The sequence below is a fragment of the Paroedura picta genome, chromosome 6 (assembly GCF_049243985.1).
Source record: "Paroedura picta isolate Pp20150507F chromosome 6, Ppicta_v3.0, whole genome shotgun sequence".
NCBI lineage: Eukaryota > Metazoa > Chordata > Lepidosauria > Squamata > Gekkonidae > Paroedura > Paroedura picta.
Genome location: NC_135374.1, coordinates 91,776,982 through 91,794,826, shown reverse-complemented (window position 1 = coordinate 91,794,826; position 17,845 = coordinate 91,776,982). Strand labels below are relative to the sequence as shown.

General features: G+C 39.8%; 1 protein-coding gene and 1 long non-coding RNA gene across 3 annotated transcripts in view; one reads left to right on the top strand and one right to left on the bottom strand.

Annotated features, from left to right (window-relative positions):
• Positions 1–17,800, bottom strand: part of LOC143840307 (uncharacterized) — a 40,651-nt gene extending 22,851 nt beyond the window's left edge. The window contains exons 1-3 of one of the 2 annotated variants that reach the window (XR_013232116.1): positions 17,654–17,800; positions 16,654–16,742; positions 12,228–12,352 (exon numbers count right to left, since the gene is read on the bottom strand). This is a non-coding gene — a long non-coding RNA (uncharacterized LOC143840307). Of the gene's footprint in view, positions 1–12,227; positions 12,353–16,653; positions 16,743–17,653 lie in introns of those variants that run through there. The other variant, XR_013232115.1, reaches the window with a different exon arrangement.
• Positions 14–15,526, top strand: CDC16 (cell division cycle 16). The gene is made up of 18 exons (XM_077343648.1): positions 14–239; positions 1,658–1,712; positions 2,210–2,307; positions 2,532–2,570; positions 3,384–3,524; positions 3,846–4,005; positions 5,947–6,041; positions 6,982–7,115; positions 9,134–9,213; positions 9,770–9,819; positions 9,916–9,989; positions 10,242–10,367; positions 11,639–11,791; positions 12,444–12,507; positions 13,201–13,262; positions 13,840–13,975; positions 14,098–14,188; positions 14,764–15,526. The coding sequence occupies exons 1-18, from the start codon at positions 192–194 to the stop codon at positions 15,027–15,029; spliced, it is 1,872 nt and encodes a 623-aa protein (XP_077199763.1). The 5' UTR covers positions 14–191; the 3' UTR covers positions 15,030–15,526.
• Positions 17,801–17,845: the final 45 nt, after the last annotated feature.

Below are 17,845 nucleotides of genomic sequence, written 5' to 3'. Positions count from 1 at the left end.
ATGAACGTTGCACCAGAGCGATGTCACGGGGAAAGGGAGAGCTATTGCCGATGGACCCATGCGGTTCCGTGGAGTAGCCGTGCGAGAGTTGGGGGAGGATTTGGGGCTCGGAGGAGTAGCCGCCGCCTTCGCCTTTGCCTCGGGGATCAGCCTGCCTCGTCGCTGGTCGCCGTCACGCACTTTGCGGGGACATGAATCTGGAGCGGCTGAGGAAGCGGGTGCGGCAGTACATCGACCAGGTGAGCCGAGGCGGGGTCCTCATAGGAGGCTTTCGCAGGCACCCTGCGCTGCCTTGCCAGTCTTTCAGATGGTATCTGGGCCTTTGGGGGCGATTGACTTTCGTGGACCACATGTTGGCTTGTTTAGCGTTATAGCCCGTTCTTTGCGTCTTGTAAACATCTGGATGCAAGCAAAGTATGCTCGGAAATCCTGGTTAAATTACAGTATATTAAGATGTCGCAGTTCACCTAGGTACTTTGAGGCGTTGACACGATAGTAGTAGAGCGAAATTCAAATCCAGTAGCACCTTAAAGGCCAACGCATTTTCCCAGGGTGTAAGCCTTGGAGAGTCAAAACTGACTTTGTCAGATATGAAGGGAACTTTGACTCTCCACAGCTTACACCCTGGGATAAGGTGACCAGATTGACCCACTTTTGGAGGGACATCAGGGGGCACCTGGCAAATTGTATTTAAGTTGAAAATTTAAAATATATATTACAATATTGTTTTTGCATTCTATGAAACTTTTTGTTGCTCCATATAGACCAAATTTTTAATCAAGAATCTCCCCCCCCCCCCCCCGGTCAATGGTGTCCCATTTTACCAATGTTAAAATCTGGTCACCTTACCCTGGGAAAATGTATTGGTGTTTAAGCTGCTACTGCACTTTGATTTTGTCAGGTAGGCAGTACTTCAAGGTAGAGAAGGCCCTGGTGGTGAGTGGATCCAAAGTAGTTCAGCAACTTCACACCATGTTGTACTACTGTTTCCTTGGAATTACTTTCTGCCTCTTGTTGGTATGTGGAGACCTAGTCCCTTAGGGATGTACCTGCCACGTTGTTTGTGCTTATGTCATTTATCCTTACATAAGAATGCTATCTTTAGTAATTTGATATAGCCTCATATTTCCTGGGTCTCATCTATAATATTACATCACTAACAATTTATTGGGATTTCTAATGCATCAAAGTTTGAATCCAGTGGCACCTTTAAGACCAACACAATTTTATTAAAGGTATAAATGTTTTTGTACAAGCACACTACTTCTTGCACGTGAAAGCATATACCTTGAATAAAATTTTGTTCATCTTGAAAGTGCCACTGAACTCAAACTTTGTTCTGCTGTTTCAGACCCACACAGCTGCCCATCTGCAATGTATCAATACATCATGGTTGAGTTACCAGGGGACCTTAGGTAAAAATATAGGGATTAATGTGAGAAGTAACACGATATGATGTGTCTGAATTAATAACACATGAAGTGTCTTTGAAGAAGCATCTTTCCCAGTCATGAAACTGAATTTAAAGTTGCCCATTATGGAGCAAACTACTCCTAGTATAAGTTTAGGGCCTGTAGGATAATATCATTCTCTAAATGTATTTGTTTTCTATAAACGGACTGTAACATTTGGTATATTTTTGTCTCCTTAATAACAGCAACAATATCAAAGTGCTCTGTTTTGGGCAGACAAAGTAGCCTCACTGTCTCATGGTAAGCCAGATTTCATTTCAAGTTCATTTTCTGGTATTTTCTAGAAAAACACGAGCTTTCCTTCAGAATTTAGATTACTTGGGATGATTGCTTTAAATATTTAAAGGAATCACGATATTTTTAAACATCTGGAGTCTGCCATAGCTAAGGGTTTTCTATTACTTTTGGCCTAGTTTGTATTGCTACCAAAGGTTTTCAACAATGAATTTCCCCAGGGTAATGAGTCTGCTTCCTTAGAAATTTTTGCAGGTTTTAGAAACAGTCTGATTTCATCCAGGAGTATACAATATTGCCAAATGGTATGTAAAAATTCTGAGGGTTTGGTTTTGGTCCCAATATTTCTAAGATAGTGATATGAACTTTATCCTGCAGCTGGATTTCTTTGTATAAATATTTATTTTGGTAACATGAATGTATTTCTGAATGTGCTATGTATTTCAAGATCAGGAGGCCTGTGGAGTTTTGGATCATGCTTAACACTGTATGGTTATTTCTAGAGGAGCCACAGGACATCTATTGGCTAGCTCAGTGTCTCTACCTAACCGCTCAGTACCATAGGGCAGCACATGCCCTTCGATCAAGAAAGCTAGATAAGGTAAGAGGCTTGCACATGTAGTCTGCTACTTCAATTTTTAATACTTTGCTTAACAAATTTCTAAATGTGACACAGTGAAAGCTATTTAGGCTTCCACCCTAAGTGGAGTATTAGACAATAGACTGCTGATTGTGTATATCAAGAATCAAGGTCTTGACTCTTAATAATGACTTACTTTGCCCCAAAGTATAAAATCATTTGAGTGATCTTTGTTTCTCTCTTAGTTATATGAAGCATGTAGATACCTCGCAGCTAGGTGTCATGTAAGTATTTATTTACAATCTCTTCTGAATTAAACTGTCAGTATGTGAAAGGAAATCACATGGCAAAACAATATATCTTGCTGATCAAATAAGTCTTTGAAATGTCTTAACTTCTTGGAACTTCGTTTATAACGTCAATTCAGAGGGTAGTTTGAGGTCTTTATTTAAGACTCAAGTCAATAAGATTGGATAAACATGAAAATGTTCTGGATCTTGAAAAATTACTTTTTTGTTTTGTCTTATTTTAGCCAAAAAGAAGAAAGGGGATAGGCTAAGTAAGGAAGGCAAAGGGTTAGTAGAACGGTGGTACAACTGAAAAAGGCAGAAGCAAAAAGTAGAGATGAGCTACGTAGGTAGATTTATAGGAAATATAAAACCAAAGGAAGAGTTGGTTTTTATACCTTGCTTTTCTCTGCCTGAAGGAGTCTCAAAGTGGCTTCCAATCACCTTCCCTTCCTCTTCCCACAACAGACAACCGTAGCTGAGGCTGAGAGAGCTTCTGACAGGGCTGCTCTGTGAAAACAGCACTATATCAGGGTTGTGATGAGCTCAAGCTCACCCTGGTGGTTGCATATAGAAGAACAGGAAATCAAACCTGGCTCACCAGATTAGAAGTCACCACTCTTAATGGTGGACTGGGCTGAAGTTTAGATGTGGATGTAAACAAGCAGAAGTGGAAGAGAAAGATAAAGCTGACCTTGAACATGTACTAGAGTGTGATAATTTGGGTATACACTAGTAAAATGTTAATCCTCTTTATGTGACATTTTAATTCTAAAGTTAACATTCTTAACTTTGAATTTCTCTGTGTAGTATGCTGCAAAAGAGTATCAACAAGCTCTTGATATTCTTGACATGGAAGAGCCAATCAACAAAAGACTGTTTGAAAAATATTTAAAGGATGAAAGTGGACTGAAAGACTGTTCTAATGACTGGGAAGTTTCACAGTCTTCAGTAAGTAAAAACAAAAATCTATGCAGCATGTTTTAACTTTCAACAGTACTTGTTTTTTACATCTGCCACATTAAGCCTTAAAATCTTGGCTATGTAGGATAGAAATAGTCATGTCTTACTTTAATAGGCTACTGTTTATGCAGTGTGCATAATTCCCATACATCATAGGTTATACAAAATGGATGCCTGATAAATTACTAATTTTGTATTGTGTCAGACTGGAAGAGAGCCACATGGGTAAAATGTTTAAATTTTTTTTTGCTCATCATCAAATCCAGACCCTGATTCAGTCTCTCACCTCTGGCCCTGATTTCTCAACAGATCAAGAGCTCTATATGCCTTTTGCGGGGAAAGATCTATGATGCTCTTGATAATAGAACCCTGGCAACATTCAGCTACAAAGAGGCCCTGAAACTTGATGTTTACTGCTTTGAGGCATTTGACCTTTTAACGTCCCACCACATGCTGACAGCGCAAGAAGGTTTGAATTTTCTTTTAGATTCCGAAGGTTAAAGAATCTTAATGCATTGGACAAAATTTAACTATCAACAGTTCAATAAAAATGACAGTGGGGAAAATAAACAATTGGGTGCTCTATGAAGACTGTCAGTATCTTTTTTTCCCCCTTTTATATCTAGTGAATAATGGACTATGTATATTGTACAGCTGCACATGCTTTTTCTGTCTTTGATGAGAGAGAAAAGAGACATGTTCCTAAGTACCATTACATTCTTGCATTACAGCATGAATTAGAACCTAGGTTAGATATCAAGACTGAGAGCTGTATAAAGAAGGGATGATTGAGTTCTCACTGGCTTCCATTGTATTCTGTACCTCAAAGATAACAGGATGCAATTTGGGACACTGTTGAGGTGGCAAAATCCACACCTCACCTGAGATGCTCACGGCCATGGGGAGCCAAAGGTTCACCCCCACACACCAACTGCAGCTGCACTCCTTTCTGCTCTATAAGTAAATGGCTGGACACAAATCTAGCTTGTTCCTACGCTCGCACACCTATCTCGTTCCTCAGCCATCCTAGTTCAGAAAGTTTTTAAAATCAAACTCCAGTTAGCCAGGGTATCTGATTGCAGCTGCCTGGGCTACTTGGAGTTGGTTTCCTCACCACAAACAGGGAATCTAAATCTTGAGTCAATCATAGTTTAGAATCACAGGCTGTTTGGGAAAGAAGCAAACGCCCCTTCCTCTAATCGGCTGTCACAAAACTTCATTAAAAGCCTATTAGTTGCCATAGTCTAGTATTACAAAGTATTCTTGAAGTTGCAAGTAATCTTCTGAGCTGCTCCAATCTAAAGTTGCATCATGAGACTTGAATAGAGACCTCCTAAGCAGAGTTCTACCCTTTTAAGTTGGTTGAGATCAACAATCTTAGAATGGTAAACTGCGGGGTTTAGGGCAGTGAAGGCCTCAGCACTGGACCGCGGCTCCCTCTCACCGCCCCCTCCCGCAGCGAGAAGCTCGCCAGGCCGCGAACAAATTGGCCGCCGAAGCGGCCGATTAGCTTGCGTCCTGGCAAGCTTCTTGCTTTGGGAGGGGGGGAAGCAGCCGCAGCTCCCTCTCCCCCCCCCCCCCCAAAGCAAGAAGCTTGCCGGACCGCAAGCTAATCGGCCGCTTTGGAGGCCAATTTGCTCACGGCCTGTGGGGAGGGGCGGGGAGAGGGAGCCGTGGCCGCTGGCACAAATGCGCATGCGCGTTTCTTTCCAGCGGGGCCGCAAATGCACATGCGCAGCAGTTTTGCACACGCACAGCGCTGCCGCACGAGCACATTTGCGCCCACGCTGGACGCAAACGCGCATATGCAGCAAGTCTGCGTGTGCACATTTGCACTGGGGCTGCCGCGCATGCGCGGGGCCCCGGGTCGCCCTCTCTCCCCACCCCGTGGCAGCGGTCCACAGCTACGGAAAGGTTGCTGACTGCTGGTTTAGGGTGAGAGAAAGGAACTGACCCCAGGTCACTGAGCAAGCTTCCAGGGTAGAGTGGGGATTTGAAGCTGGATCTCCTAGATTAGGCTCTCTCAACCAGGAAATTTGTTAAAAATTTATTGGGTGATCTGACCATGTGTGGTCATGTTGACACACACCCCCATCTCTATTGATGGGTCTGGACAGGGGTGGAAAGGCAAGTGTGTACAGAGATAGCTATGCTTCCCAACTATACTCTGCATGACCATGCCTCATCTGGGGTTTCTCAAAGCCTGAAGAATGTTTCAGGGATTTCTCAATGGTTAAAAAAAAATCATATTCCAGCCCCTTTACCACACTGGTTCTCAGTGTCAGCCTCTGTTTACCATGATACTGTGAGTCGGTTAATATGTTTGCATTCTGTTGTTTTGCCCTTGGTAACAAGTAGTTGAATGAATAGGCAGTTATGCTGGAATTCTTTTTGTTGTTAATGCATTCAGAAAAAGAACTTCTTGAATCACTACCTCTTGGGAAACAGTGCACAGAAGAAGAACAAGTATTGCTACATTTTTTGTTTGAGAACAAACTAAAAAAGGTAAAATCTATCTTAAGATATTATGAATTTCTTGTTTTCAGAAGTAAACTTGATATGTCTTAGTTTTATACTAATATAAAATAGTTTATATTTACTATTTTAGGTTTATGATCTAGTTATGTTATACTTGTTATCAATTTAGTACAAGTCAGTAAAAAAATGGTAAAAATGAATTCTAATCAATTATCAACAGGTATGCCTTACTTAATTTTTAAACAATGAATCAGGAGTCAGAACAGCTATAAAAAGAAATGAAAGTTGCCAAAATGTGTAACATTGCAAAAATTATTGCAGTAATTCTGAACAAGTTCAAGTGATAGTAGCATGATATAGTTAACAAGTACATGTTTTGCCAGGGTGTCTGTATGTATGCAAACAAAACAGTATCACTTGGCATGCACACTGAGCCATGGGGGGGAGGCTATTCCCAAACTAGCCCATCATTGGCCTGAGAGGCGTTGGGGGCTGGGGAGCGAATGCCTTTGGTGGTTGAGCGTTATCAACTGAGCTCTTAGTTTCTCAAATGGCATTCAGGGGATGAGGCTTAACACCTCTCAGTACTGTTTTACAGGCAGGTTAGGATAACCAAAGGCAGTAGTAATGCTGGATAAAATTGGAGGCAGGGTGGGCTTACCCAAAAGGCTGGTAGCCATTGTTACCACTTCTTAGCCCAACTCAGCTAATTCAAGGATATTTAACTTATTTAGTGTATTTGTCAACTTTTGTACTGATGTCTTGTTTTCTTACTGTGGGGGTACCAGTACACTCTTAAGTTGTGTGTGAAATTTACATGTCTATTTCTGTGGAAATTTTCTAAATTATTTTACTAAGCCGCATCTACAACAGTACTAGACATGGGGACCTTTTGTATCTCTAGGGTGGGAATAGGGATCTGTGCTGCTGCCATTTAGTTCTTCATCGAAACTACTTTCTTTTACAGTATAATAAACCAAGTGAAACCCTGATTCCCGAATCTGTAGATGGTCTTCAAGATAATCTGGACGTAGTAGTGTCTTTAGCCGAAAGACACTACTATAACTGTGATTTCAAAATGTGCTACAAGCTTACTTCTGTGTAAGTACAGAAATTACTTTCATTATGAAAAAAAGATACTTACCCGGAATTGCTGTCACAATGATGAACCCTGTTTGAGGGTCACTTATGAAACATACACATTGCAGGTTGTCTATTAATATATTTGTTTAATGTTTGCCTATTGATTTCATTGAAGCAGGAATAGAATTCTGCTAGGAAGTTATACTTGTAGTGAAAACAAGCACAGCATATGATATGATTATGCTGTGTGCATAGTGGTATTTGGTTGGGATTTATTTTGTAAGGAGATAACTGGCAAGCTAATAATGATGAACACTCTAAAAAGGTAATACTGTTGTGTTACCTGCCTTGTTTCTAGCAGTCAGAAGCTGCCATAAGAAGGGGCAAAGGCATAGGGCAGCATAATACATGAATATTTTTTAAAAATCAGGCCTTGCTATTATGAATTTTTAATTTTTTAACATTGTGATTCAATTACAGTTGTATTCTTTTCCATACAGTTATTAAATCTTTCCAGTGCTGTTATGGAGTTATACTTTCAAAGGAGACTTAAAGGTTCATTGGTACACCAGTGCAGGGTGTCTTATTTCCACAAGGAATGCTGTGAATGTTAAATTTCAAAAATCCATGTTCTACTTGATTAAATATGGAACTTAGTTATATAATAACATTTAATGCAGCAGTAGATCAATTTGCAGTTCTTGAAGGCTATGTGTACTAGGGTTGGGCGCTTCGGTGTCCGAAGCAGCCATTCACGCCTGAAGCTGGATGCTTCAGGCGCAAACGCTGAAGCGCCCAACCCTAGATTCCCCCCCCCCCCATGGCTAATGCAAGTGGTGGCGGCTGAGAGCACTTTCAGCATTTCACTCCTTGCCTTCCCTTGTGCTTCTGGCAAGGGGAGATTCCCTGGCCATTACTCCTCATAGACTTCGTTTCCCATTCATTCTTGTGCCAAGTGTTCTGAGCTGAGCAGATTAACATAGTTGTGAGAAGTCTGCCCAATTGTCTGGTCAGAGGAGAACAACTACTGTCCATATAATTAGGATGTTGCCAGGGAAAATCGATTTACTGTGGAAGTTTTCAGCATGCCAGAGGCTTTAACAATTCTTGTGCCATTTTCCCTTAGAACTGGCATCTAATGGTGGTGGCAGCTGGGTAAAGCTTTCAGGGCCCATTCACCCCGTGCCTTGTCACAAGCTTTTGGCAAGGAGAGATTCTTATCCAGTGTGCTGCTGTGCATTCATGGACTTAAGAATTGCTAAAGCATTTAGCAAACTGAAATACGAGGCTGGAATCTGTGTTGGCTGCTGTTGCATGTCTGAGAAGGCCAGCCATTGTTTTCCTGCGGTGAAGTGGAGCCAGGTGGAAGGAGCAAGGGTGTGGCTAGGGGAAAGAAGCATGTGGCAAGAGTAGTATTTAGCCTGTTCCTGCTTGCTAATTTTGCCTGGGATTTCAGGTCCGTGTTTATGAAATACAGCTATTGGAGTTATGACCGGATGGAAAGGAAAGGAGAAAAGTTCTGGGTAACAGAAGGGGTTAAGCAACAGTTTCTGTTCCCCCCCCCCCCATTCCCAGCTACTTTTTTGTTTCAAAATAATTACAGCCTTACTTCCCAGTAGGGGTGTCAACTTCAGGTTGGGAAATTCCTGGAGATTTGGGGAATGGAGCTTGGGTAGGGCAGGGTTTGGCAATGGGAGAGTCCTGAGTAGGGTATAGTGCCATGGAGTCCAAGGCAGCCATTTTCTCCACGGAAACTGATCTAGTTAGCCTGGATATCAGTATTCTAGGAGATCTCCAGGCCCCACCTGGAGGTTGGTAACCATGCTTTCCAGACACACGGTCACAAAATGTCTAGATTTGGCCTAAGAATAGAGAGAAATAACACAAACTAAATATAACAAAGCCCTCTTAGTACCTCTTTGGGTGGCAAGAATATAGATATTAGTACCATCTATTATCATGTCTATGGCCTATTTGTGACTGAAGCACTTTAGTTCATAATAAAAATCAGGGTCTTCTTTTGGGATTAACTTTAGAGTAATGGAAAAAGATCCTTTCCATGCCAGTTGCCTGCCTGTGCATATTGGGACACTTGTGGAACTGAATAAAGCAAATGGTAAGGACCTGTTTAAATTTTTTATCAGACACTGGGGGTCATTTTCTTTCAAAAGTGGCTCCAAGTTTGTTTGTTTTTTTTGGGGGGGGGGGTTTACCCTGTTCTCCTGAATGAGCCTTTCAAATGTGACTGGGCAGAAGGTGCAAGGTTTTGTACGCATTTCTTGAAGGAGCTGGGGACCGATGAAGAATCATAAGGGCAACACAGTTTAAAACACAGTTTAAAACACATTCATACCAGAATTTTGCTTACCAAAAACTTAATGTCACCTGGAGTTTGACTCATTATTTTCTTTCCACACAACAAATGACTCCTCCATTTTACAATCTAGTTTATCATAAGTTACTAAGTATGAATATATATTATCCTACAGTATTTGAATTTGAGTCTTGCTCCAGATTTTTAACAAAAGGCAATAAACTCTTCCTGTAAAGAAATCATTAGTGGTGACTCATCCACACAGGAAATCAAATACACAACACTAATGTAGTGATTTTGGTATTCTAAGCAAACCTTAAGTAATTGTGTTTGACTTTTTTTTCTCTGTCCCTGCTAGAACTCTTCTACCTTTCTCATAAACTGGTGGATTTGTACCCAAATAATCCTGTAAGTTGATTGTTCGTTCTCTGTTTCATAAAGTTGCTATAAATCTCACATGCAACATCTTGTAACACTTTTATATATGATTTGTTTGGTAATTAGGTTTCTTGGTTTGCAGTAGGATGCTACTATCTCATGGTTGGCCATAAAAATGAGCATGCCAGGAGGTATCTTAGGTAAGTTACTCTATTTTACTTAGCCTTAAATTGAGATTTTGCAGACTAGTAATTTCAGGAGGTATGTGCCAATTTGTGCTACAAGCCTTGATACTATGAAGATCCAAGGCCCTAAACTTTGCTCAGATTTCGTAAATGTCCATTGCATTTGGGCATTATTCTGACCATGAAGCTGAAATTGAAGCATTATCTCTTAACAGTACTGGTTTTATGGGTCCTTGTACTATGTACCTGGTTCCTTTTATGTTCCAGCAAAGCCACTACACTTGAGAGAACATATGGGCCGGCATGGATAGCATATGGGCACTCATTTGCCGTTGAAAGTGAACATGACCAAGCTATGGCTGCATACTTCACAGCAGCCCAGCTAATGAAAGGGTAGGTCCCAAACTATTATTATTTATTCCTTATAAATAATTAATAGACTGCTAGGTAATAGGAATGCTGAACAAAATTGCAAGATCATGGTTAATGAAGGAATAGTATGAATGAAGGGTTTTTTTTCTAATAAAATACTACTCCGTGAGTCCTAAGATGTACTTGGAGTTTTGCGTGGTACTTTTGCTGTGGAATTGATAAAGTTTTCATATTTATGTTTAGGCTTCTATACCACACTCAGTGAAAACTGGCTCGCGGTGGTTTACAGAAAATGAAAGAAGTGACATAATAACCAATAAGACATGTGGTAAAACCCCTTAAAAACATACCGACTACAAAAGATGGCAGTATCTAACTGGTTAAAATGGAACCCATCTAACTCCCCAGGCATCAAAGTTGGTGTTAAAATGGCTGGCAGTTAGAATGGTAAATATAGGCCCCCAGCACAGTCTACTACCATGCAGAAGGGGGGGGGAGGCTGGGAGGAGGGGAAGACCTGATCACATACCCCAGGGGCCCTACCCAGCCTCAGCCAAGTGCCTGGCGGAAGAGCTCTGTTTTGCATGAATATGAGTTGTTCACACTGGCAACCTGGATGTATTATAGAAAAGAACAAGATTCTAGGACAACCTTTCTCAACTTCTTTACCATTGAGAAACCCCTGAAACTTTATTTGGGCTTCAAGAAACTGCAGAGGTGGTGCTATCATGCAGAATATGTTGGGAAGCATAGCTGTGTACTCACGCACCTGAGGCTGTTTCCATTCTTACCCCCTTCAGGACCATCATTAGCCATTGGGGAGGGGCAAGCAGGTCAACCTGACCATATATGGTTATATCACTTGATAAGTGTTTAACAGAATTTTAAAATATATTAAAACTAATTAACTAAGTCAGTGAAACCGTTCCTGGGCTGTCAAGAAACCGCAGGGTTTCATGAAACCCTGGTTGAGAAAGCCTGGTCTAGTAGCACCTTTAAGACTAAAAATATTTGTGACAGGGCACAAGCAGTGACTCATGAAAGTTCATGCTATGCCACATATTTTGTTAGTCTTTAAGGTGTTGCTGGACTTTGGCCCTTGCTAATGCTACAGTCAGGCTAATATGGCTACCAATCTGGATGTATTCTGTATCAGTCTGTACCACCAAGACTATTTCTGTATTCCTTATTGTTCATGTTGAACAGTGTGTGCAAAATTTTTAACACTATAGATAAAAGCTTTATAGAAATGAAATGCATTACAATGTCTCATTGTCTTTATTTTGCTGCAGTTGTCACTTGCCAATGTTATATATTGGGCTGGAATATGGCTTGACCAACAATTCAAAATTAGCAGAACGGTTTTTCAGCCAAGCTTTATGCATTGCACCCGAAGATCCTTTTGTTATGCATGAAGTTGGAGTGGTAGCGTTTCAAAATGGAGAGTAAGTTTATTTTTCCCTGGATTTTCTTGGGCTAATTGAATCTCTGTGAATTTCTGGTGAGTTGAGTCAAAGTTCAGAAATAATGCTTTTAAGTTATAGCTGCCATTTCAGAATATACTGTCCTCTGTGTGTTTCATGAAATATGACAGACCCTGTTACATGCTGCCTTGTTGGTTACTACTATTTGACTGTTTGGCTTATGTATAGTGCCAACATGGATAAACCATGTTATACCATTTATCATAGTAACAGTTCAGCAAGTATATTATTTCATCATATAGTAACAAGTAGCTCTTTAAAACTGTGAAGCATCTATTGTTCTGTTGTATCTTCTGAGAACTCTTTTTGAGGCTGGGATAGTAAGGAGAGATAATAATGGCTTTAAAAAAAATCAATTTATGCTTTTGCAAGTTATTTTAAGCAATTTTATTGCTGCATATTAATACTGTGCCTTTGATGGTCCAGGCAGTGGCAATGTCTCCTGAAAACTGCTGAGGGTCCCTGTGAATCAGCTGTGACTGGACAGTGCTCTTCACTATTAGTGGCGTACCCTTTATGACACTGAAAATAGATCACTTTCTTTTAAAATCTGATGAACAATTTCAGATCTCTTACAGAAGGATCAATTTCTTAATTACCGTTTTTCTTTCAGCTGGAAGACTGCAGAAAAGTGGTTTCTTGATGCACTAGAGAAGATTAAAGCCATTGGAAATGAGGTATTTAAGCTTTAATTATGTTTTCAGAATGGCTGGCCAATAGATTTTGCTCTGCCAATAGATTTTGGAGTTAAGGTATAGAATGGCGGCATATGACTCACTCCAGCCAGAATTCTGGCCACAGCAGCTGGCACCAATTATAACTTTTGGACACTCTTCAAAGGACATTCTTCATATAGAGCACATTGCAGCAATCTAATCTAGGTGTTAGCAGGCCTTGCACCACTGTGGCAGCATTAAAAATTTAAAAAATAAATATCCCACTGAGTACAATTAAAGCTTTTAGGACACCAGTGTAACTTTCAGTGCCTATCCATACTATCTAAATATGAATTCTTTTCATACAATATACTATTTGGAAGGTTCATTATTCAAAAAGGTCTAGAGGAGTACCTGATTTTCTGGGATCAGGATTCTCCTTTACTTGTTTATTTCATTTATACCTTACTTTTCTCCCCATTGGAATACCAAGCTTGGCTTACATGATTCTCTTTTCCTCTGTTTTGTCCTCACAACAACAGCCCTGTGAGATAGTCAGGCTGAGAATATGTGGCTGGCCCAAGATGATCCAGCAAGCTTTCATGGCAGAATGTGGTTTGGAACTGCTTCTCAGAGATCCTACTCCAAAACTCTAACCACTATACCATGCTGTTAAAATTTTGTTCAGATGTGATTTTTGCTTTGTGTTTTCAGGTGACTGTTGATAAATGGGAACCTTTATTGAATAACTTAGGACATGTGTGCAGAAAACTCAAGTAAGTGGGAAAACAAGCAATTGTGATTAGATTAACTTTATCCTTATTAACATTGAGTCTCAGTTTGCAAGGCCTGAGAAACATGATAACTTGTAATTTTTATGTCTGTGATTGTCCTTTTTGTTTGCTTGTTTGTGATGTTCTATTGAAACGTGTATAATGTTATAGATTAATATAATGTTCTATGTAAAGTTATAATGGTTCATGTAAACCTCCCAGAGCTGTAAAGAATAAGCAGTATAAAAATCCTAATTAATTAATTAATTAATTAATTAAATGGGCACTGGTCCATTTCCTCGGATTGGTGTTCTTCAAAGCTTATAGTTGCAATTGTTCTATGACTCACCTCACCCCCTGTCTTACAGCTTATTTTCATCTGTTTAATCTTACCCCAAGGTATTGTGTGTATGTGTTTTATGGCCAAATATCTGATGCTTCTGCCTCCTAGAGTTTTTTGTTACTTACTAATTTTAATGTGATGTTAGGAAGAATATTATTGTAAAATAGTCTAATTTTTAGATATGAAATATTAAGACACCCACAGCATGAATTTTTGTTCATTTTAATACATTAATAGGAAATATGAAGAAGCTCTTGAATATCATCGCCAGGCTCTCGTGCTGATTCCTCAGAATGCTTCTACCTATTCTGCCATTGGATATATACATAGTTTGATGGGAAACTTTGAAAGTGCCATTGATTATTTTCACACAGTACGTACAATCTTTGTTTTTTGCCAGATAGCAAAATTATTTGTTGCAAAGCCTTCTAAGTTGCAGAGATTTAAAGTAATATATTTCCTTTTTCTTTATTTTTTGCCTTAAAAAATAAACAGGCCCTTGGTCTTAGGAGGGATGATTCCTTTTCAGTTACAATGCTGGGACATTGCATAGAAATGTATATTGGTGATTCTGAAGCTTACATTGGTAAGTTTGTTTTATTCCCCTAACTTTTCTAACAGCTAGCCATTCAAGCGAATATCTCATTCTGAATGTAAGTAATTAGGCTGAATGCTTGATTTTTGCTTTGGAGAAGCATCAGGATAAGGGGGAGGTTAACTTTCCCCGACATCCATCCCCCCCCCCACCTCTACGCCGTTCTTGTAGAGGTGGAGTCTCTTAAAACTGGGAGCAGTATTTTAGGGGTACAGCAGAATGCAGTGGGAGGGAAGTAAAGTTCTATTTCACAAGTCAAGTTTTGCTGGCAGTATTTAGGGTACAACCTGTTGCATTTAAGTACTAATGTAAATTATTGACAGAAGCTACTACTGATAATTAATCTTAAAGAAAAACAGTGTCATGCAGAATGGACTTTCTTCAGTGGACATCACAAACACTTGTTATGAATTGGATAAAAACCTAAAGGTTATAGTAATGAGCTATGTATCGCAAACATTGTCTTAAGATTCTACTGGACTAGAAATAATAGTTTAAAGGAAACCATCTAATGGCACAGGTTAACTGAGTACATCAACAACATTAACCTAGAAAATCTCTTTTAGGAACTGCAATTAAGGATAAACTACGGTGCTATGACTTTGATGTGCATACGATGAAGACATTGAAGAACATCATTTCACCTGAGTGGGATGTATTGGAATTTGATATAGAAAGGCAAACTCTAGAAGAAAGTAGCATTATGGCACTTGAAGCACCACATCAGAGAAAAACTACAGAAGCACCTCCTCCACTAGATGAAACTTTTGAAATTGAAATGAATGAAAGCGATATGATGCTAGAAACATCAATGTCTGATCACAGTACGTGACTCTAAAACCCTGGAGCAGATTTATCATCATGCAAAGTATTGAACATTTTTGTCATCTTGTGCTTTTAAGGATCTGCTATTTTATATAATTACAGACTCCTCCTCTGAAGTCAAGAGAACTGCTCAAGACTGAAAATATTGCTCATAAGAAATGTACCAATTTAATTCTGCAAAATAATCCTCCTAGTTTTAAAACTGTTCACTTTGTTCTGTGACTGCTATTATTGAAACTGTGAATGTTTAAAAAATGTTTAAAAATGTAATTGGTTTACAGTTCCTGTGCCCAAGAGCTGATGAATTATTGCTTTGGCTATCTTACTTTCTAGATTTCAATGCTAAATATTTGTCAAAAGATTTTGATACTACACATTTTATTCTTTAAAACAGAATTAATGTTTTCATTACTTTGTCCAACCATTACACACATCTGTGAAAAATAATTTTTATCAGTTGGTTCAATTTTGTTCATTAAATTGTTGCTGAGTTTTCTTAAAGCATGGGTGCAAATGTTCAAAGTTCTCTTTTTGTCTTGTGTTTGCCATTACTTGGAGCTTATTTGCTGTTTCTGCATCCTTCTCCTCTGGCAGGTAAATATGTCAGGTCTTAGCTGTGAATTACTGATTAAATGAAAATTCAAAGTTGGCCATGCTACAAAGGTTTTCTGGGTGACAGGAGGGAATTTCAGAGATGATACCAGGCACCAGTCAAAATTGAGATGGTTCATGGGAAGATTTGGGTAGGTATTGCCAAGAAATCAGACTTGAAGTAGAGTCCTTAAAAGGACAAGTAAATCTGAATGAACCCCAAAGGAAAACTCTGAATCAAAATTAAGCTGGCTGCATTAACAAGTGTGATCAAGGAATAGAATATGGGGGCCAAAGTACAGTACTTGAATGATTTTGTGCTGGGTTGGAAGAGAACAATCTTAGGTGTCAATGATTCAGTGGCTTTGTTGACAGTTAGGAAGACATAGTAATGAAATGATTTATAGGAATGCTTTGTAAGTTCCCTTGTCTCAAAGGACAGTTCCTATAACATACTTCATGTAAGGTTCTAGTGTAGAGGACACAGCAAGCCAGATGGAAATATTTTGTGACAGAACAACGCTGTAAGTTATTGCAGTGGTTCTTAAATTGGTCTTCAAACATAGTAAGGTGAACCTGTGTCTTTGTCTTGTTAAGGCCTTGTTGTCCGTGATATAACTTTTGAGTTATAGCACAGAAATATATATTAACATACAAAGTTTATTTTATTAGAAATGTCTTCCTGAAGTTAGATTGACTTGAGATATATGTAAATAAATAGGAGGGTATTTTTGTTATGGAAGCATTTCTTCTGAATCTTTAATCCATTTAGTATTTTTGTGTGAATATGGCATCTTGCTATTGATGGAAGTTTATTACATAATTGGAATATAGTGAGTGCACCCAATAAATAAGTAGTGTTATGATTGCTATAAGATTAAATGCTTCTGACTCTATATACAAAATTAAGCTTAAATTTAAATATGAAGCATAAAAATGATATAAATGCCAAAAAAGTTGTATATATCAAAGGTAAGTAATAAGAGCTGGGTTTTGCGATCCTGCTTTTTACTACCTAAAGAAGTCTCAAAGCAACTTACAATCGCCTTCTCTTCCTCTTCTCACAACAGATATCCTTTGATGTAGATGGTGCTGAGCGCTCTAAGAGAATTGTGCCCAGCCCAGCTGGCTGCAGGTTGAATAGTAGAGAAATAATGGATTAGAACAAGATATTGCTTATTCCTTAACTTTACAGAATATCACAGGTTCCAGAGGGTAGAAAATTATCAGACTTTATAATAAACAAGTGTAGATTCTATTGCTTCTGCCTTGAACCAGCTTTTAGAACCTTTAGAGAGCCATCTTGCTGTAGTAGTTAACGGCAATTTATAATCTCACAAGCTGGGTTTGATTCCCTGTTCCTCCACATACAGCCAGCTGGGTGACCTGAGGCTACTCAGTCCAGTTTTCACAGGGCAGCCCTGTCAGAGCTCTCTCAGCACCACCTACCTCACAGGGTGTCTGTTGGAGGGGGGAGGGAGTGTACGCCATTTTGGCACATTTTGGGTGGTGAAAAGCAGGGTATAAGAAGCAACTCTTAAACATTTTGTACATACTGAAATATGTATATAGGAAGGTGTAATATAAGTAGCAGGAAGGGGTGGACATATTGTAATGGCACCTGAAATCTGATCCCTTACTTCAGCTTAAGCCTACTGGTGCAGATCACTGACATTAAATAGTTCCTGCCACAGGCACTGGCGATCGACATTGCCCCTGCAAGATAAATATGCAAAAATATTCTTCTAACGACCACTATAGAGCCTCTTGTGGCGCAGGGTGGTAAGGCAGCAGAAATGCTGTTTAAAGCTATTTGCCCATGAGGCTGGGAGTTCAATCCCAGCAGCCGGCTCAAGGTTGACTCAGCCTTCCATCCTTCCGAGGTCGGTAAAATGAGTACCCAGCTTGCTGGGGGGTAAACGGTAATGACTGGGGAAGGCACTGGCAAACCACCCCGTATTGAGTCTGCCATGAAAACGCTGGAGGGCGTCACCCCAAGGGTCAGACATGACTCAGTGCTTGCACAGGGGATACCTTTACCTTTAACGACCACTACCCGTAGAGGCATTTGCAAGGACTGCACAAGATGCAAGCCCTCCCGTTGCTTCTCTTGAGCGACCTCTTGGCCGGGGGTGTCAGTTGCCACCAGTAATCCTAGAACGAGACCCCGAAGAGGCGAGAAGCAGGACACGGAGAAGCATCCTGGACACCCAACGAGTCCATATTCCGGAA

Bases quoted from the DNA above. Each gene is read 5' to 3' on its own strand.
- CDC16 (XM_077343648.1), top strand. From the start codon at position 192: ATGAATCTGGAGCGGCTGAGGAAGCGGGTGCGGCAGTACATCGACCAG. The intron at 9,214-9,769 runs GTAAGGACCTGT...TGTCCCTGCTAG, and splicing joins GGAACTGAATAAAGCAAATG to AACTCTTCTACCTTTCTCAT. The intron at 9,820-9,915 runs GTAAGTTGATTG...TTTGGTAATTAG, and splicing joins ATTTGTACCCAAATAATCCT to GTTTCTTGGTTTGCAGTAGG.